The 20,964-nt window shown below is 44.6% G+C and overlaps 3 protein-coding genes across 3 annotated transcripts; all 3 read right to left on the bottom strand.

Moving 5' to 3' along the window:
* Nucleotides 1-4,819: 4,819 nt before the first annotated feature.
* Nucleotides 4,820-7,914, bottom strand: rps15a (ribosomal protein S15a). Its single transcript, XM_068750891.1, has 5 exons — nt 7,885-7,914; nt 6,950-7,087; nt 6,766-6,845; nt 6,568-6,653; nt 4,820-4,949 (listed from the first exon to the last, which is right to left on the bottom strand). Exons 2-5 carry the CDS (start codon nt 7,080-7,082, stop codon nt 4,856-4,858), a joined length of 393 nt encoding a protein of 130 aa, XP_068606992.1. The 5' UTR covers nt 7,083-7,087; nt 7,885-7,914; the 3' UTR covers nt 4,820-4,855.
* Nucleotides 7,915-9,146: 1,232 nt separating this feature from the next.
* On the bottom strand, nt 9,147-12,561 carry notum2 (notum pectinacetylesterase 2). The gene is made up of 11 exons (XM_068751425.1): nt 12,248-12,561; nt 12,092-12,144; nt 11,661-11,756; nt 11,526-11,586; nt 11,250-11,353; nt 11,069-11,171; nt 10,486-10,674; nt 10,216-10,316; nt 9,991-10,138; nt 9,855-9,902; nt 9,147-9,408 (listed from the first exon to the last, which is right to left on the bottom strand). The coding sequence occupies exons 1-11, from the start codon at nt 12,559-12,561 to the stop codon at nt 9,147-9,149; spliced, it is 1,479 nt and encodes a 492-aa protein (XP_068607526.1).
* Nucleotides 12,562-16,652: 4,091 nt separating this feature from the next.
* Nucleotides 16,653-19,086, bottom strand: coq7 (coenzyme Q7 homolog, ubiquinone (yeast)). Its single transcript, XM_068751198.1, has 6 exons — nt 18,935-19,086; nt 17,941-18,119; nt 17,686-17,800; nt 17,358-17,497; nt 16,900-16,968; nt 16,653-16,807 (listed from the first exon to the last, which is right to left on the bottom strand). The coding sequence occupies exons 1-6, from the start codon at nt 19,017-19,019 to the stop codon at nt 16,730-16,732; spliced, it is 666 nt and encodes a 221-aa protein (XP_068607299.1). The 5' UTR covers nt 19,020-19,086; the 3' UTR covers nt 16,653-16,729.
* Between the last annotated feature and the right edge of the window lie 1,878 nt (nt 19,087-20,964).

Below are 20,964 nucleotides of genomic sequence, written 5' to 3'. Positions count from 1 at the left end.
CTGATTGCTGGCTGGTGGTGTCGGTTGGGATGGCAGCCACGCTCTTTGTGCTCCCTCCACCTTTTAGAGGTAGAACACTGCATTCTTTCTTTTCTGCATTTGTGCTAACAGTGACAATGCAAATAACGTCAGTCACTGTTAGAGTTCTATGCAATTTTATTTTTATTGTGATTGTGACCAACGTTCCCTCTCTGCGGTGCGATGTCAAGCACAAAAAAAAATCAAACCTAAATTGAAAATAACATAAACACGTAAACCACAGTACACACATCCTTTGCTTGTTGATTTTTATCACTTGTTTTTGTTATTTATTTTTATACTATTATGCACTTTGAGATTTGCTTTCAAATGTAAAGTGCGTTTAAAATAAAATGTATTGTTATGATGTTGCTCAACACACAAACTCCCTGAGCAGTCCCTTGGACAACATCATAATAATACATTTTATTTTAAATGCACTTTACGTTTGAAAGCAAATCTCAAAGTGCACAATAGTATAAAAATAAATAACATAAAAACAAGTGATAAAAATCAACAAGCAAAGGATGTTTCTGTGGTCCCGCGAGAGTCCTGGGACTCCGTTTACAATGATGTCTATTAGATGCGTAAAAACATGTGAATCTCATCATTAGCCGGAGCAGCCAGTCACCGGCCACTCACTGACTCACAGTGGAAAATAGCACAGAATGAATTGTTACATTTTTATGTTATTTTCAATTTAGGTTGAATTTTCTTTTGGCGCGCAACGTAGATTTTCGCTGCGCGAAGACTGTATCAGCTGTGCGTAATTACTCACAAGCGCACCTTAGAGGGAACATTGATTGTGACCCTTTGCTGACGGCTGCCGGCAATGCGAACAAAGTGCAACTTGCAGGTGCATGTTTGACTCCTGCAGGGCTGCCCTTTATCACCGGTTCTGTTCACAATTGTTAAAAATAATAATAATTCCATGCAGCCCCTCCAGCTGCTGGACTCCCTACTTCTTCTGATCGACTATGCTTAATTTAAGTTTTAAGAGGCTTAGAACTGCCTCTTTCGGGACAAGCTGAAAGAGGAAGAAGAAGAAATCCGTGGCCGGAGGGGTCTGGTTTGGTCCGCTGAGTGTGACGCGGATGGGCAGGTGTGGGTGTGGACCATTAGGTAAAGAGCAATTTATTCCTCTCTAGACTCTTTATTAGAACGTCTGTAACGTTTTCATAAAACCATGGCTTCTTTGACATCAGGTAAAGCCGTAATAACCCTGCACTGCCAAAGGTTTCACATAACTCTTTGTGAACCTTTTTGCAGATCTTGGGAACATCACTTCCAAACCTCTTGTTTTTGCCTTTGATATATCTGGGGCTGATCTTATTGAAGATCATACCTGCCAGAAAAGTGATGAGCTTTTGTACGTCTTCTCTCAACATAACACTGAGCTCACTGTCAAAAATCTGTTCCACAATTCCCGCTGCCATCATATAGCACTGTGTTTCCAAATCTTCATAATATGGTTTGGCAGGTTTTTCCACAGGTGGCGTTTCAGGGATGGGCGCTGCTACTTCGGCACACTCAGGTTCAGAGGCGGCTGTCGGTATCTCTGGTAGGGGGGGGGATACCGTGGCCTCGATCTTTGTCAGAGCCTCACTGGAGAAGTCCTTCTTCTTCTGAAGATCATTTGACTGCCTGGTGAGCCATTTCCACATGCGTTTTATGAACATGGATGCCTGATTACGCATCTCACTTAAAACGGCCATGTTTTTTGATGTACATTTTAAAAAGCAGCACATCAGACGACACAGCCGCTTTGAAAAGCTCTCGTGCTGTGGACCGGAGATGTATTTTGCTATTTGCATGTACAGCTCCTGCTCTCCTTCCAGTGTGGCGACATCAGTCACCACCTGTTCCAGACCATCAATTAGCACCAACAGCGGTTTCTCTCCCTTGGCTGATGACGACTTGGCTGGAAATTTAAACTGCTTCTTGATCTTGGTCACAATGTTAAGGATTGACTCCTTGACATATTTACAGACACAAAAGGCCTTGATTCTTTTCCTGATTTTTTCCTTTGATGCAGTCTCAGTTTGCGGTTTACTGCCTTCTCGTATACTTGACGAAATCTCTGCCGCTAACTTATGCGATTCCTGGGAGAACATGTCGCTGAGTTGTTTGCATTCATCTGCAGAAAACCCATCTCTGTCTTTCTTAATAACTTTACTTGACATTTCATCCAAAATGCTCTTAATGGAATCTGTGTCTTTTTGGATGCTACTGCTCTCAGGGATGGTCTTGTCCTTTGACTCCTTTTTGAGAGGTGTTATGGGGGTCGCTGCCTTCTTGTGCTCTTCAGTTGATATTTCAGTGGTGCTTGAGCAGGTGGCATTGCATTTCATTTTGTTTGTGAAAGCTGTAAGAATGTTTTTCAGATACCTTACTATTTTCTTAAGCCTGGAGGGGTGAGGTGGGCTGAGTGGTATCTGGGTTGCCCGAGGGCTGCTTTTCCCACTCCTGCAGCCACTTGGTAAAGAATTGTTCAAACTCTTTGTAACTTCTTCAGCCACAAGCTCTGATAAGATTTTTGTGCTTGCATGATCAGTTGCCTCTTCTCCAAATTCCCCCTTGAAAGCCAATGAAATATTGTCACCAATAGTTTTACTGACTTGTTGGACAGTTAACAGACTGCTTTTCTGTGAGACTGGGCAGCTACTGCCACTTAGCTTCCGGCTTTCAGGCTTAAATTGTTGTATACCTAGATAAACATGTTGGGTTGTAATCCTAATGATTTCTGAGCCCATTTCATTCAAGAACTTTGTTTCATCTTCTTTTGCTGATAAGAACTTTTCCCATACGTCTTTGGTCAGTCCTTGCAGAAACTCCCGGAGGAGTACGCAAAGGTCGCTCTTGGATTTCATTGAAATGGTCAAATGCTTGTCGGTTAGTGGGGCTTTATATAAATAACCTGTGGATTTTCTTTGATCTCTGTCCTTTGAAGTGTTTATTCATGAAAAGATCAAAGCTCCCTATTTATAACACAGAACAAGCCTACCAGGTGCTTTGAAGTAGAGCATATGTGTCAGCTGCTGCTTCTGTTGCTGTGGAGACGAGGATTTTGCTGTGTCTTCAGATAATTTATTAGTACGAGTTTCAATTTATTTGCCATTTGCAGTCCGATAAGCTTTGATGGGGCCATCGAATCGAAAGTTAAACTGTAGTCTATCAAAAACATTCTAGTGTATGATTTTCCTTTATCGAGATGCTTGTAGACAGAGTTTAAAGCAAAGTACTCAGATCCCACAGACACTGGGATCTTAGTACTCACTTCTCCACGCACACACACGCACACACACACACACACACTTGCAGCCAGCTGCATTCGTTCATGAAGAACAGAACCATCTCCATGTGATGCATTGATAAATTCATGGGCACCAGCATGCCCAACATGCCAACGTCTAGCTAGTTGGAGATAACTGGGTGAGTAGGAACGTAGATGAATCCGAGAGCTTTGCCTTTCCCTTTGGGATTAATAAAGTATTCTGAATTTCCGCTCGGCTCCTTCTTAACCACGATTGACCGATACGACTGCATCACTGCAGCCGCTGGACCGATTCTTCTGTCAGTCTCACACTCCATCCTTCCCTCACTCATGAACTCTTGATACAGCTTCCTGTAATTATACACCTGTCCAGTAGGTGGTTTCATGAAGCTTCAAGAAAGGAACACTCTCTCTCAGACTATTTTAGTACGCTAACCTGTGCTCCATGAAAATGTACCAAAATGAAAGAAAGTATGGCCTTTAGAACTTGACCTCCATATTTGGAAATCCTCCTGGCTGCAGCCCCGGTCGCAACAATAAGTGGACCTTCTCCACTTCACCCTGCCCTTTGCATCGTCCTCCCTCGCTACGTCCATGAATGTTCTAACAGGCTACTAGATCTAAATATCACCAAACCTTTACGTGTAAGCGATTTCATATATCCAGATCATGGTTATCTATTGTAGTGTAATTATGTCGATATATAACAGGCTACTAAATATATCAAATTAACTACACCACGATGCTCTGGCTTTATTAGTTCTAAAATAAAAACCGCCATAATTTCCTGTTCATTTTGTGTTCAGCTTCATTTTAATTTACAGAGCTGCAGATAAAAAATAATGAGAATATGAATCCTACTAATGCTGCATGAAATCCTTTCCACGCCTGAGCAATAATTATTAAACATGACAAGAATGTGTTTTTATTCATTAAAATAGCTTAAATGAAAACATTTGGGAATATTAAATATTTAAAGGGGTAGTCGGAACGATGCAATCATGGAGAAAATCAGTTATGTTTTCAGTAGAAATGCACAAATGCAAACGGCTTGGTGAAATGCTTGATTCATTATCTAGACTGATATTTCAATTATTTGGGACGCTTTAACATTGTAAAAACAAAACAATAATTTAATAACTTCTCTGTACCGGTCTTATGTTCACGCATGGATAGCGAAGTGGGCCAAGATACAGGTTGGGGAGTTTCTCACTTCTTGCTTAGTCTATAATCTCCCTTTTCAATTTAGTAGAATGTAATTACAGCCCGAGTCGCCTGGTAAACGTCGAACAAACCACTTCCATTATGTGCATCCAGTTATTTAGACTCATCTTCACAGGAAGGCTATGCTCAGAAGGTTGGGAAGGTTGATGCATTACCCTCTCCTCTTCCTCCAGAGGATGACGAGGTCAGCAGCCGTACTCTAAAGAGGATGGGTTAAAAAAAATATTCCCTACGATTGCACCTGATTAAAAGCTGCAGCTTCCATAGACGACATTTTAAAATAACCGAGAGCAGACCAAAAAGTTCTCGTTTTTTTTTTTATTCGCAGTTCTTGACATCTTAGAAAAAGAATCCAAGCATTTTGCCTCCTGTGTGTTTCCGTCTGGCCTCTTCGTGGTCCATGATGCCAGCTGAGGTGGTCAACACGATGTATCTGTGGAACAAGTTGACACAACACGACTCAGATTAATCCACACAGAAGCTGCTGCAAACAGGAAGGAATAAAGCCTTCAGCATTTTACAACGGATCACTTTCTCTATAGATTATAAATGCTTTATATTTATTTAATGGTCAGACTGTTGCTGTGACTTACATTCTACATTTAGGTTTTTATAAGTTGTACAAAGACAACCAGAAGAGGCTTCGGCCTCGTACAAAATCAAGAGAGTTGCGTTCCTAATCAGCGTGCTAAGCTAGCAGCAGCTAGCCCACGCAGCGAAGGAAGAACGTCACAGGAGAAAAGTGTCGACTTATTTGGTGCATCGCACGTTAGGGTGCTGCTAGCTGCTAACTGCTCACCGCCCTGACCTAATGTAACGTTATAAGACCTTTAAGACAAATATCCATCCACTACAGGAGAAACAAGAGACCACGTCACAGACATAGCAAACCATAAAGCAACGGAACCAAGAACCATTTAGAACTGGAAGCAGAATATTTCAGATCCACCAAAAAACAAAACTTCCTGTCGCTCTACTCCGAGACACGGATGTCATCTCTGCTCAGACACAACCCGCATTTAACACGAGACACAAGAACAGATGCTATGTCCAAAGTAACACAACGCACCGTGATTGGAAACAGATACAGGCATTAATGAGACTGATAAATAGAGCATCAAATCTGTGATGGTAAGACAGACCAACAATTCCAGATTAAATGACCCTGCTCCAGTTTGAAGGAATTCAACTGGACGCATGAAAGAGGACGTGCTGCTGCAGCTTGAACGCACGGTCTGAAACCAACAGGCGCCGAGCATCCGACGCAGGTGGGTTTTACATTCAGACACAAACATCAGGTGGCAGGTAAACCGACCAAAACGGCCATGAAAGGAAAACTATGCGCAGAATGTCGCACACATTTTGGTGCCCTTCACACGCTCGTAGGGTTGTTGCCCCCCCCCCCCCCCCCAACCACACACACACACAGCACACCTGTACTCAAACTGCTTTACCTGCGTAGAACAGACTGCAAAAAAAAGGCTTGAACATCAGTGTGGACGATTTCAACATTTTCATAGACAAAAGGATTCCAATTTGCACCCCATCCCACAAGGGTTCAGAGGGGAAAAATATCTCCAACATCTAATCCATGTCCCACGGCTTACCCGGGGCCGGGTCGCAAACGCAGTCTCAGCAGGGGTTTCCAAACTTCCCTCTCCCCAGAAACCTCCTCCAGCTGGCGTTCCCAGGCCAGCCGAGAGACAGAGGTGCATCAAGCATCTCCGATAAAACTTCCGAGGGACTCTTCCCAACTTTCACACTCGCACGGAGAGTTCAAGTACGAGATCCCTGGTTGTTTCACGCTACCGTTTTTGCAATTCCTACAGCACCGAAGCGCATGAGTTCATTCTGAACACAATTAACGTGGTTTGAATCTCTCAAATGGAAAGATTAAAATAAAGATTTCCCAAAAGCAGTCACAGAGAAAGCCGGAGCAAAAGCAGGGATCGCTGCTTCAGATAATCAAGGAACAAGATTGACAATAAATTCTAATCCAGGTTCCAGCACGGCATTGCTGCCACCAGATTTCAAGCTAATGCGATTCTCACCCAAACTGTCTTGAAGGCAGCAGCTTGTTCTGCCACTTTTCCAGGTCCTTGAGCTGGAGATCAAAACGTGGACTGATCACACCACACTGAGGAGAAAACGGGACACTGGGTTGGACTCCACATTCACATGAAAAGTAGGAAGGAGGAATAAAAAGCTTTACGCCACACACACAATGGCGATCCACCAGCACACTTTACCTTGTTCAGCCTGCCTGTGAGATTGACGACTATTTTCCCGGCTCTGTGGTCATCAATGATCTCAAACTCACCAATGTAACCTGGAGTAACAAGAAAAAACAGACTGTTTCTCCTCTTGCTTCTTGAGACGGCGACACGGTGTTTGATCCAAGTCAATTGCCTCGGGTCGACTGGATCCACTCACCATGCTTCATCATGACGGTGAGGAAGCGCACAATAACCTTGGAGCAAGGCCTGATGAGGACCTGGCGTTTCCCTCGCTTCTCAGCATTGTTGATGCTTTTCAGAGCATCTGCGAGAACATTCATGCGCACCATGATGCCTGCGACCACACAAACACAAAGAGGAGACCTGTGAGGAGAGTGATGTGTGGCCATTACCAGTGGAGAAGACAAACTAGCCTGCGGCTCCATCATCTCTGTGGCTTAAAGTCTTTAACGTCACTAAATGGTGCGCCTCGATCTCTGCTAAATGACACGCTTTGACTAGATATGCTCTTGAACCCGCACAAATCAGAATCATTAAATGACAGGTATGATAAGCTTCCTATTAGCACAAAGAAACGTCATCGTGTGGTATGAGCTACTTGGCTAACTTTGGTTAGCATTGCGTTCACGTTTGGCTGGCACCAACAGACCTTTTCATGCAGCACGCAGACAGTCAGCTCGGTCCCTGCACAAATGAATATAAACCGGATCTAAACCACGGCATGGTCGCTGAGGAGCAGACATGCTAGCAACCTAGCTCCCAAGAACTACATTGACAGAGACGCTGTTAGCATCAGTTCATAACGACGCAAGGCGGCGGGTCTGCGATAAAGGGGGTTTCCGCGTGGAGAACGCACAGACGTAATTTAGTTTAATTATAAAAAAGCCCAGCTGCCACACAAGCTATCATCGAGGCGCATTGCTAGCACCGACTGCCCAGGGCCGGACGGCCAGAAGGCAGATACAAATTGTAGTCCAGATGTGCTTAACTACTTTCGCAAAAAAAGCGATAATCATCCCGATCGATTAGAATGTAATGTGGCTTGATGACGATCACACATATGGATCATTTAACGTTATGATGCTTTGGATACTTGAAAGATTGAAGGCGACGGTGAAAGACACAGCTTACCGGTTCTGCAATATGGCGGAAAGAGGAAGTGGAAATCGACCGCAATGCAATATGGGAAAGATCCAAGACGTGTTCAAGACAAGATGAAACACAAACATGTCGCGTAAACTAGCTGCATAGCCGCCGCGTTTGTAATAACACAAGTTGTGTGTTTATGTGTATTTGGTATAAACTCCAAAGCAAATAAAACTGTTTAACGATTAAGACTGCATTTATCTTTAACAGGCGCTTTTCCACCATATACGATGCAAAAAGTAAGTAAATTAATAGGGGTTCAAATTTACAGCAGCGCCATCCATAGACCAAGATGAATAACTGCATGCATTCGTATTTCAATTTTCATATCCACTACTATGTACAGACTAATTAATTATGAATTGTCAAAACATTTTACTTTCTCTACTGTCCTCCTACAACTCTCATCGGGCTCATCTCAGACGGTAATGAAAAATCACAGCATTGTTGATTCTGTTTAAGTTCTTTCTTTTTATTGTAGACTTCACATGCCAAATAGATAAGAGCCCACTGGCTGATACAGGAAATGATCAATTATTAATCACACGTTCTTTTTACATGCACATAAAATCTTTATATCTATTATGTAGTACAAGTCAGCATCGTGTCAGGAGCTACATACCGGTACTAAAAAGAAACACACACAGACACACACAAAAGTCACAATTAGTGTCTTTACAACTACTGAGTTTGTGTGTGCACAATTCTGTGTGCGGATTTGCATTAATATATTCAGGATAATAAATATCTGGCACAAATGAGAAATGTATGAAAAGTACAGCTGTTGGGTAACATAATATATAAATAATAATTTAATTAAAAGCTCATTCAAATGCTAACAACTGAAGTAAATGGTGTGTAAATGTTTTGACCCTCTCTAGTTCTGTTGGAGCGACACATTTATGAAACATTATGAGTTTCAATTCAGCAAAAATGTTTACTACCATGAGTTTTATTTCAATGTAGACTTGTTGGGATGAAAGTGTGTTGTCGTACAAACTGTGTCTGTCAATCTGTCGGAACTCAAGGCTGTAGAGCCACCTTTAGTTTTAGACCTTCTTCATTCTGACGCCCGCTCAGACACAGCGACACGCAGTGAAGTCACCGATTCAACAGATGCATGAAGCACAACGGAATTTACACATTTATTTTCATTTAGCAAGCCTTTGCTTGGCTGCCTCTCATGCTGCCATTGACTTTTATATTGATCCACCGTTGCTGACCATTCTAGCCAGAGAATTTGCGTCTCACTGGGGGTCCAGGCCTAGCTTCTGGAGGTCAAGCCCCATGGCTACCAGCATCTGGAGCAGGGTGAGCTCCTGCTGGGTGGCCTGGTCCACCATGGTGGGGCAGGTGGGGTTGCACTGGGGCAACTGGCAGGTATCCACGAGGTGGAAAGGGCAGCCTTTGGCAGGGGTCCTGTTGTTTCGGGTCGCCTCCAGACTCCTGTCCCAGCACTGCAGAGCCCGCGGCAAAGAGGTTCCTTTAACTTGGAAGCTCACCCAGTTACTAGAAGAATAAAAAAATATATATGCAGGTCAAGGATTAAAGAGAAACAAAAGCCAAAAATAGGGAATGAAAAAAAGTAAAAGAATCGTGGCAGTATGTACAGCGGTTTGAAATGTTCTTTGGCCAAAATCTAAATCTTAAATAAATTTACCTACAATGACCTTGGAACTTCAACTCCTACCATAAAGAATCAGCACCATCAATCCGTCTCAGACCCATCAGCATCTAACGGCGCAGCAAAACGGGGAGTGTGTTCAAAGGGTACCGAGGGTCAGGGGAAGTGGGAAATGGCATTTGTTGACGTGAAGAATGTGAAGTGATGGACGAGCAAACAAAAACGGCAGCATGAGCTCACTCAGTAGAGTGGATCGGAAGAAGACGGGGAATGAGGGGCAGGGGGCGTAGAATCACGTTACCCCCAGAAGGGGTCGCATGCCAAATCTTACCTTTTAGTGATCAAGGTGTGGGAGAGGCAGGAAGGAGCAAACACAGCCCTGAAAACACAGACAGGTTAACCTTATTATAATCCCGTCGGGCTCATCGTTTCATCCGACGCTTCCTAGCAGGTGGGCGGGAACGTACGTGACATTCCTCAGGGAGTTCTTGAGCTCAGTCCCAAGGTTGCGTATGTACTGCCACTGCTGCTGGGATAAACTCTGCCCCCCCAGGTAGATGTTCTCCCCTCTGAGCTGCTCCTCGTCAAACAGCCACTGTACGACGAACAGAGGAGCTGCATGGGGCGTACACGTTCGTGTGTTAAAGACGCTCGGACACGAGATAAGGTGGCACGATGAACTCAGAACTCACAGGTCAAGGTTGAGTACAGCTTGTGACCGAAGAAGCACTGCCACTCCTTTCCTTTCCCATAGAGCTGTCGACACCTTTCAGGTACGACGCCATTCCACAGCCTGAGAAATCAACAAATACCATGAGTGGACCCACATCTATTGGTCTGTGTTTAAAAAAAACACACACATTCCAATGTATAGCCTGCGCTGTTTAGCAAGAGGAAAGTTAAAACCCCGCTAACGGCCCAATAAAAGACGTGGTTTTCTTTTTAATGCCATGCGACTTTACCTGAGGCCAATCTTGATAGCGTCTTCAGGTGAGCAGGAAATGGTTTCGGGACAGTTCGGCGATCTCTGTTGTTTGCTCTCTAAAAACCATCCAGAGTCGACGAGGCCTCGAACCTGAGCCTCGGCACCCAGCTGCTCCAGCTGACTGGCCACCCTCTCGATATTCAGCAGAACGCCTGTTCCGCCGGCACTGCACGGAGTCCAGAAAACAATAACGGTCTCTTTTTGTGCTCTAAAATGGCATTTTTTTGTTTTCCAGGAAGGTCAAACTTTGGCAGTTTTGCATTCAGGCAGCAGATGCTGCTTTAGGGATTGTGTGTGTGTGTGTGGGGGGGGGGGGGGGGGGGGGTCACGGCAAATATGTTGCTAAGCTGGGAAGAATGTTCACCATTACAGGGCAAGGCTCTCCAATGGGCATTATGTCACTGTTCACCGCTGCCTTTATTCTTTTGCAGGATGCACCCAAAATAGGGCTTCTCTGGTTTAACGTTAGGCATGGAGTCGGTCCAGGTGATGCAAAGGATGTGGGCTCCCGTCCAAAAGCTGTGATCGACATCAAAGCAGGAGCAATAAAACCAACACACCTTGTGCCAGACAGCATGACGACCTTAGCCTGCTTGATTCCTTTGGGGATGAGGTCTTTGATGACTTCGCGGATGATGAGGGATCCCATGAAGGTGTACGTAGCTGGTAGCAAAGATGGGGAGCCCCAAATTAAGCAGAGCATTACGTTAAGCCAGCATGCTCATCAGAGGAGATTCATACTCGTGTTTGCATTTGTGTGTCGCTCTTTTCCCCGGCCGTGCCGTGGCCTTGGTGGGGGCGGTCCAGTGCCGCTCCAAACATCGCTGGAACAGTACGGAATGAATCTACCGGAAAAGACAGCAGGCGTTAGACGATGTCATCAAGGTAATGGAAATCAGTCCAACCTGTCATTAGTCGAGTCCAGAGCAGAGGAACCGACCATAAGCTACGGATAAAGCCAGGAAAAGTGGGCTGAGCTTTGAACCCCCTCCTCCAGCGTGTGCACAGCTTACTTACACGATGTTTGCGTTGTGCCAGTGTGGGTTTTCCTCTGCTTGAGAAGACAACATCCCAGTTCCTGTAGATCAGGTAGATGTCTTTTTGTCTCGCTTGCACGAAACAGGCAACACAAAGCATGGTCAGCTGACCTACCTCTTTTTGTTTGGGGCCACCCCGATGAGCTCATTAGTCGGGGTATATTTTGGTACCTGGACTCGCAGGTCTCTTTGCTGTGGCAGCACCAGCCACCTAAAAATAAGGGTGACTAATGTCAGGCACGCACGTTAGTGTGAGCAAGGGAGACTTGTTAGCTCATGGCAGAGGTCTGCGAGGAAGGCCGAGGCAAAGGAACGCACCTGTAGCCTCATCTAAGACAAAAGAAAGGCGGTGTGATGTAAACACACACGTTAACCTGGAGGACAATCAAACCAAGGTCTGTCAAAGTGTCAGGCAGAAACCAACAAAGAAGAAAAACAGAAGATGACATCCCCATCAACATTCCAGCGGGGGGGGGGGGGGGCGTCGTGCCAAAGCAAGCTGACCGTTGGGGACCAAATTAACCAGGTGGGCTTTTAAATACTCACCCTCCAGAAATAACAGCCATCGACGGCTTCCTCTGAACTCCTTTAGGTAAAACCTACAGAACCGCAAATAAACAGATGAGAAGACGGTGAAGATAAAGCAGCCATTGATGGGAAACGCCGTGAGCGAGAGCAAACGGGAAATGCAGAACGTCTCACCCTGCTGCCGTTCCATCGTTGCATGTGACGTGGCTGTTCCTGAGAAACTGCAGCCTCATACCGTCCGCCTGTGGCGCGGCCGCCCGGGCTCCCGCGGTGCCTTCACGTGCCATTTCAGACAAGCATCCGGTGCCTCGAGCGCTGCCGGCGTTCCCAGGAGTCGCGCTGACCACGAGGGGAGGCTGGCGAACATCAACTCCTTGGCTCCCACTGGACTTCCTGTTCGGCTTCCCAGTCGCTTTAGCGTTCCGGTTGTTCTGGCACCAGATCCCGCCGAGCAAGAGCAAGAAAGCCAACTGGCCCGCTATCCTCATAGCTGAGGCGACCCAAGAAGAGAAAGAAATCAATAACGCCCCTTACAACCTTGCCTTATTAAATGGAAAATGAACTTACTGCTCTCGGAGGAATCGGCTTGGCGGGTCGGCAGGTGCTGAGGAGAGAGGGCGCTCTTCAGAGCCAGAGGCCAGGCGTGAGGAGAGGATGCCGGTCCAGGGTAGTGATGAAGCCTGCAAAGCAAGCGGGGAGCTTTATAGTGTCGCCGTATGGATCAGATATCACGCCCATTTGTCCTCGCAGCTCCTGGGATGGTTCTAGATGGCCACAGCGGCGAGGAGAAAAGATAACACACACACCTCTTGAACATATCCTTGCAGACACACAACACCGAGCTGTCATGTCACCCTGACACAAGAAAGACCCCCCCACCCACCCACCCTCCATCCTCCTCTAATTGCAAATGCTGAGATTTAAACATCTACGTGGTCAGAATTACCTTGTAGCCCTTTCGCTTAGTATGTGACCCAGAGGTCATCTGGTCACACACACGCCTCAAACGCTTTCCGTTTAAGGTTATGGCATGGTTAACACTCTCAAGGAACAGGTGGTAGAAACTCGTTGCTGTAGCAGCAGTCCTTGCGATGAGGAGATCACTTCACTACTAGACTCTCTTTGCTCATCCCAAACCGGACAAACAGGGATAGCGGCGTCAGGAAGGGCACCCGGGAAAACCCGCCTCCATTTCACAACCACGGTAACGACTGAGCGAGCAAATGAAAAACACGACTCAATCCAACCTCTAAATGCTCCACATTCTAGATTTGATGCATTGAGGAATTCACGCATATAATCCTTGTATTGACTCAAACTTGAATTCTGTAATTTGTTCATTTCCTCGCGTCCAATGATCATTTATACACTTGAAAGCGTTCACCTGGGCTTCGGTGGAATGCAATTGATCTTTTCCTCTTGTCTTCTTCTATTTTTAAAAACTGATGAATTTAACAAAGCTCCTTGACGATTACGACTCATTTAGAAATGGGGGCCGCTCATATCTTTTATTGTACCTCAGCGGTGCAAATGAATAATATTGCCTTAACCCAAATGATATGTAGTGAATCGGGGGGGGGCTTTTGGAACCCCCTCTGAGGGATCGCCCGCTTTGCCCTGTCAGTAATCCTGCTTTGTCTCTGGGTTGGCTGCAGCGTGATGCCGATACGTGAATGGAATTTGCACCATTCAAATGCGGCGATCGCTGCAAATAATGATGGCTTGACAGACCAGAGGACGATCACGCCCGGGGAATATAGGATGGCACAAGATCTGAGGTTCAGCACAGAAACTATGTCCATTACAATAAAGCTTTCTTCACACAGGCTTCAAAATTTAAACATTGCTTTACCAGAAGCAATGGTATTGTGCCTAATCTCAACTGTGGCCAAAAAATCCCCAAAAAAGCTCCTCAAAAATGTGCTTGTGCGATCGCACGCACCGACGCACAATAAAAACGCACCCTGAGGACGATGCTAAATCTGATCTACCGAGCCAAACAATGCTTCATTCCTTCTGTTGTCATTCAGCATGCGTCCAGAAATCAATGTAATTTAACAGATACCTCAATTACCTGAAAAACAAAGGAAGTCGGTGTGACTCTATCGCAGTTTCACCGAATGTCCCGAACAGAGAGATGGTGTTGCTGCTATTTTCTTTGATAGGCTGAGAGCCACATGCAGGTTCAAATCCAACATGGGGCCTTTCTGTGAGGGGTCTCGAGCCTGAGTGGGTTCTCTCCGGGTTCTCTGGTTTCCTCCCATCTCCAAAAACATGCAACTTGTTGTGAACTGGTTGTGAGTGTGTGTGTGTGTGTGTGTGTGTGTGTGTGTGTGTATGCGTATGCGCGGCCTGTCCAGGATGTGCCCTTCCTTTCGCCAGTAGTCTGCTGGGATAGGCTCCGGTAGATCCGATGAGCCAGATTTCGGATTAGGCAGTTGACCGAAGAAGAAAACAAACATTTTGCATAACCCTTAAGAACTTCACTCTGACCAGGGCAACGGCGCCACCTCTTGTGCAGTTTAGTAGGAATTATTTCTCCCCTAGTCTTGCTATTTTTCACCGCCTACCTCCAAGGAAGGGGCACCTAAAGCCCGGGTGGTCCGGGCACTTTGTCTGCTGTGAGCGTGTGTCAGCGCCGGCCTCAAGAGCTGAGAGCCCGGGCCGCAAACAAGAATGTTCGCCGGAGACGGCGGCCGTGTGCCGGATTCTTAAGCCTGTTGAAACAGAATGGTTGCAACTCACCGGCAAGAACCCCAAAACCCAACCGGATAAACAACAGATTGAGTCTCCTTTTAAGACCAATCAAAACGGCCATTTGTACAAAAATAAGGGGCTGTGATGCCCGACACAATCACGCCTCGCGGGCCTCCTAGCCTTGCTGCATGTAATGTGACAATCTACAATGGCATCACTCTGAATCTATGTTGTCGCCAGCAGTGGAGGGCATAGCTGGGGAAAGAGGCCCATGATTAATAGGAGACATGCATCAACGTGATGGAGGGAGGGAGGGGGGGGGTTAACAGCCACAGAAACGAATGGTTGCAGAAGCCTTCAGAAGGAGCTTTTGGCTCTGTCCACCTTATTGGCAGATTCACGCAGCTTCATCCAGGCACAATCTGTTCTGGGTAAATGCTGCAACGTCCAGTCTCAACCACACGTGCACTCAGAGGGGCGTACCTTGGGCCAGGCCAATAGCCGCCCTACGGTGGTTGCTGGTCGTCCTGGGGTACGAACATAAAAAGACAAAGTTCAAATACACAAAATATGCAATACAAAAACACGCAATAACAAATACATTCTATACAGACCCTTTAGATAACAGATATGAAACTGGTCTTACAATTCATTCGACCGTACGTTACTACACATCACCTTAAGTTAAAATGGGGCTTCTCGTTCGAGCGAACGGCTCGAAGTGTCTTTGCAGCTCATGACAAATGAAAATATCGAATTCATATCCAGAGAAGAATGGTGTGCAAGTCTGAATTCGTCACTCGTGTCAACATAATATTATTGTGGTTTTATTATGCAGAAATAAACCTTTTGATTTGAAACAAGTCAATTTATATGATTAAACTGCCAAAAATAAAGAGATTACACATACAGGCGTCACATATCAAAAGCATGAGGTAACTTTCTGCATGCCTCTTTGTCAGAAAGGCACTTGTGTACTGATGACCCCCCGTCCAGAGTCTGACCTTGGTGCGTGCTTTCCTTCTCTAAAGTGACTGGTAGATGGCACCGACTGACAGGCCATAAATCAGAGCTTCCCGCTGGAGTGATGTCATCCCTTTTGCATCGTGTTGTTGCTGCGTACGTGGAAAGACGTGGACACATGGTCGCAGCTCTTTCGGGCCACGCACCCCACAGACACACGAAAGAAGGCGGTCAGATGCACGCGAACGTGCACGTACATGGAATATCTCAGATCACAATCACTTCACGTGGAACTGCTGTTGTCACGATAACCAATGTGAACGCGTTCTCCCCCACGTGTAATGCAGTCATTTATAGCACACAGTGACATCACAGCAAAGGTATTTATCTACAGACATGCCACAGAATAGTACAAATGTTCTCTGTTCTCTATTTATAGCGTTGCCTTTCTGAGTGTGGCCGTTTCCCAGCCCATGCTGCTGCTATCTGTGACGAGCTGACCTGGATAACCACACGTATATAAAAGTTCCACCCAGTCAGTTTATGCAATTGAAATATCATCATCATCATCATCACCCCAGGGTTCAGTTTAGAGCGATCCTGGCCCAGTTCATGTTAGGATTGAGAGTCAGAGCACAGATTTTCAATACATTAAAGCAAATGTAGGAGCTTCCTGAACAATCGGATTATTTGTGTTCATAAATTAGAGATCCACCCTATGCATGTTAAAGTTCGCTTGGCTTGGCTCAGAAACAGACATACATTTCTGCCACCGTTACGTAGCCTAGCATCAGCTAAACCCTTCATGAAACAAGAACATTGAACAGTCAAATGTGACTGCATGTGGATTCCTCCTGTGATGGTTTGCATTCATCATTTTTAATATTACATGTGCAAGAGACGAGCAGACATTCAGACGCGAGTGAATTTATTTATATAAACTGAGGCAAAATATCAAAATATTTACGAACACCTGTGATTATTGAAAAAAGAATTTTATACACGTTCAGAAATACATATCGCAGCTTTGCAGCCCAGCTGTATTGCATTTTTCAGTAGCCAGTAGCCAGGTACCTAAAGAAAAGAAAAAGTAACACATTAATACAGTAGCACTTTAAATTATATTTACGGCACTTTGCAGGAACCCAAAACGCGTTTATACTCACTTTTTCAGCATCCTGCTCCAGTCCTATGTCATGATGCTCCAGCTCGTCGTCTCTGAATTCTTTTATTACCTGTTTAAAGAAGGTCATTTGTATTGAGCGACGGCAGCATACATAGTTAAACTGTGGAAGTTGCTCCAAACTGCTGGTTAAATTGACATCACCTTTCGAACATGTTCTACAAGCCAGCTAGACAATATCCTGACGTACACAAATAATCTGGATCGTTAGGTGAGGACCACCCGCACGCTGTTTCACATTTAATTAAAGAGAAAACTAATAATAAAATTACCCCCTGGAATTTCTGGTTGTACTTTTGGCTGTCTACTTTATTTTAGAACTGCTGTCATCAATAGGAAAAAATCTAAATTTTTGTAACCAAGATGCGAATCCCATTCACGTCGACCTGAGACAACAAGTAAAGCCTGGAAACAACAAACGGAAACCAATGGCTGACCCACCTGTAACAGTTCGGTGTATCTCTCTGGGTCCTTCTCCATTAGAGCTCTTATCTGGCTGTTGTAGTGTGCAGATATACTCTCTTCCACTGCCACAGTGCAGGCCATGGCACCTTCTTTACCAAGCAGTGCAGTGGAGGCACCTGGAGTACAAATCATAATCACCCGGATACAGTAGATTTTTAACTTTGTACGTGTTAAATGATCTGGAATAAAAATGCAAACCAAACTCGGCTGCATAATTAAAAAATTATATATATTCATATATTCAATGCATTCATTTTCCTCCTCAGAGTAAATTGTCCCGTGCTTCCAGCTATGATGCACCAACCTAACACGAAGCCGGCAATGTTCCAGAGGGGTAACAGCGCCGTCGGCCGTACTCGGTTCTCAGCCAGAATCTCATTGAATTTCTCAAGGTGTTTTTTTTCTTGATCCCACATTTCCTTAAAAGAAAGAAAGAAAGAAAGAAGGAACATTAATTTTAGCATGCACTAGGTTTGAATGAACACAGCAACCGGAAAGTGTCCCAATGTTTGCAACGAAGTGGGCGGAGCTCCATCCTCCCCCACCGCTCAGTCCACACCTGGATGAGAGGTCCAGTCCTGGACCGGCCCAGCACCGCCATCTGTCCGGCATAGATGCGGTTCGCCCCGTATTCACCCGCATGGTCCACGCGCAGGATTCTGTCCAGCATCCGCTTCTCCTCACTGTCGCGCGGGGGCGGGACCACGCTGTACGCCCGTGACGTCAGCTGAAGGGGCGCTGTGACGTGAAGCCCATAGTTAGTTTAGCGGCTAAACAGATATATGATGTCAACTAACAAACCCTCAAGGGACAGCACGGAGAAATATTTAACTGGGAGGAAAAGAGAGACGGAGATGATAAAACAAAGGAGGGTTAGTTGAAAGCCAAGACGAGGAAATATGACGTGGCGTACGTAGCGCTTGGCTTCACCGTGACTTGTTTTTTAGGTTAAAGTGTTTTATATTTTGTGCTCCTGAGTTAATGCTGGTGATCAATTTTAATTTATTATTATTTATTGATGTTATTTAAGTTTAAAAAAATATTTCAAGCTAATTGATGCACTTCAAATATGTTCTGTTGCAGACATAAAAATGGTAAAGTTATTCTTTGTTGGAAGTATTTTTCTTTCTTCTTCATATACAAGAGTGGGACTTTTTTTGGGGGGGGGGTGTCGCGAAATGTTTTTTTCCTCCTTGGAGGGTCGTAACAGAAAATAATTGAGAAGCACTGGTTTAGCCTTACAGCAATAACAGAAAGCCATATTTTTTTATAATAAATATTTTAAATATCATGTACGTGGCTACAAAAGCTGTAGTGGCTTTCTTTATCTTTGTGTTTAATACACAAAAGTACAGAACAAACAAAATGTTGGAGGACAAGCTCGGAGACATTCTGTCCTCTTAAGACTCGAGATTAAATGTACGCATATATTCAACAACACGTTATAAATACATGCAAGTACCGACCAAATACGTGTTAACAATCTTTCTTATTTATTTTTTTTACATTCATGCAGCTGTTAGCTACAGCTGTGAAAGCTAGCCAGAGATTACCTTTGCATTTTAATCCCTGACGAGTCGCCGCTGCACCGACCGTCCCCCTCCGGACAAACGAGCCGACGTGTGCGGCTCTCTGCATCGTAAGGGTTTAAACACCTGCGTTATCAAACATTTGATTAAAAGTGTGTGCAAACTGTCATTGCAAATGTCAGAAGACAGACGCGGCGCAGACATATGACGTCATCGCGTTACCCTTACGCAAACTTTTTTTCTTCCTTCTTCTACCTTGGTGTTTAAAAGTTATTCACATCCAAAATGAGGCAGTAGCGATATGTAAGATGCCAATTACAAATATGTCTGAATACTTTATGCAGAACGAATACGTATTTCTAAATTATTATTATTTTTTGCTAATAATTTAGCTCTCTTGACTCCCTTTTTGGACCTAAGGAACACATGGTTTCATAAAATGCAATGACATCCAAATTTCCAAAAGATGTAACAGAGCCCAGTCACACAGGAAGTGTAAATCAGAATGCAACAGGCCTTGGTTTACATATTTCTCAATCCTGCAAGTACTTGGTTATTCTCAACAAATCTGATGCACCCATTCAATCTTGTATCAGCATTATACTGATCTCCATGCACTACTGCATTACTATGGGACATGGCATGGCCATACTCAGTTCCCTCTGGTGAACTCTAATCCCTTCAGTTGTGAGTGTGACACGCTCACATTTAATCCACTTCTCTTAAATTCAACAAGCTTGACTGTGCCAAGAAGACTGGTGATGTCATGTTTGTCAGGAAAAACAAAAGTTCAAGATGTGTTACTCCCAGACAGTTTAATTCCAGTTAGATTTATGTTTGTTCTCAAATCCTTTCTCTTTATATCAGTCCCATCCACCGGCACCTTCCATCCCCATCTGGAAGGACTAACCTTCAAGCAATGCCCAGCGTTCCTAATAAGTGAGAGTGCATTGATGAGGCAATAAAACTATATTTAAGCCATCGCGGTTCTACGCAGCTCAAATCACACTGTTACAATAGATAGGCTCTGCGATTCATGAAGGACTGTCAAAACCTAAATAGCTTTATATTTACATTGGCTTTATATTTATATACACTTTTTCCATGTATACATATATGATTGTGTTCAAACACACGTCTAGTTTCACACTGTGGCATTTCTATATGTTTTCCACATTATTTCTGCCTTAGTTATGGACTCAGAAGGCTCTCCTGCATGATCATCATCTAGTAATATCTGCTTATTGCAGGTCTGCATCTCAGACAAGTAATCTTTCTGTCACAATGCAACTGCACAACCCAATAAATCCACCCTTTAGAGAGGCCATTTGGAGTTTATGCAGTTCACCTGGCCTCTGTCTTTTTCCTGTGGGAGAATGCCAAGTGTTTAAAAGAATAGAGTAAATACAGGAAATTACCCTTTGGCCAGACACGCTCAGCTTTTCTGTGTCAAACAACTCATGAGTGCATCTTTTGTTTAGGCTTGTTTTGCAGGATTAACTGTGGCAAAAAAAAAGATGCAATTTTTCCCAGAAAAAGAGGTAGTTGGTGAAGTTGTTGCTGATGGCCTACAGGTGGCAGTGTTGCACAGATCAATACTTTCTGGAGCTAAAACCCATTTAGTCCTGTTTTGACAATCATTTTAGTTTTAGTCAAATCTATGTCACTGCAGAATGCAGCATGATGATCAATGAAATTAATCAAGATCATATTTTCATATGCATGAAACTGAATAAATCAATGCCAGGCAACGTGCGAGTGAGAGTACTCGTGGTACCTTTCATTACAGCATGATTTAGTAATTCCTGCATGGCTCCTGTCTTTAAAAAGCAGAACAAAGAGTTTCTGTATATCACATAAAATAGTGCTGGGATGCAGGAATCTATGGAATGATGGGGTTGAGCGCTGCAGCGGAGAGATGGCCGTGAGTAAACAAGGCGAGGACTGTGAATGGAGGCCTGTCTTGGTTTTCTGTGTGTGTGTTTTTGAGGTGAGACACCGGTTATGCGTTTGCTTATCTGTCTGTCTGACTGCGAATGTGGCCGATCACCAGT

This window comes from Brachionichthys hirsutus, chromosome 17 (assembly GCF_040956055.1).
Source record: "Brachionichthys hirsutus isolate HB-005 chromosome 17, CSIRO-AGI_Bhir_v1, whole genome shotgun sequence".
Taxonomy (NCBI): Eukaryota; Metazoa; Chordata; class Actinopteri; order Lophiiformes; family Brachionichthyidae; genus Brachionichthys; species Brachionichthys hirsutus.
This window is presented reverse-complemented; position numbering and strand designations above follow the sequence as displayed.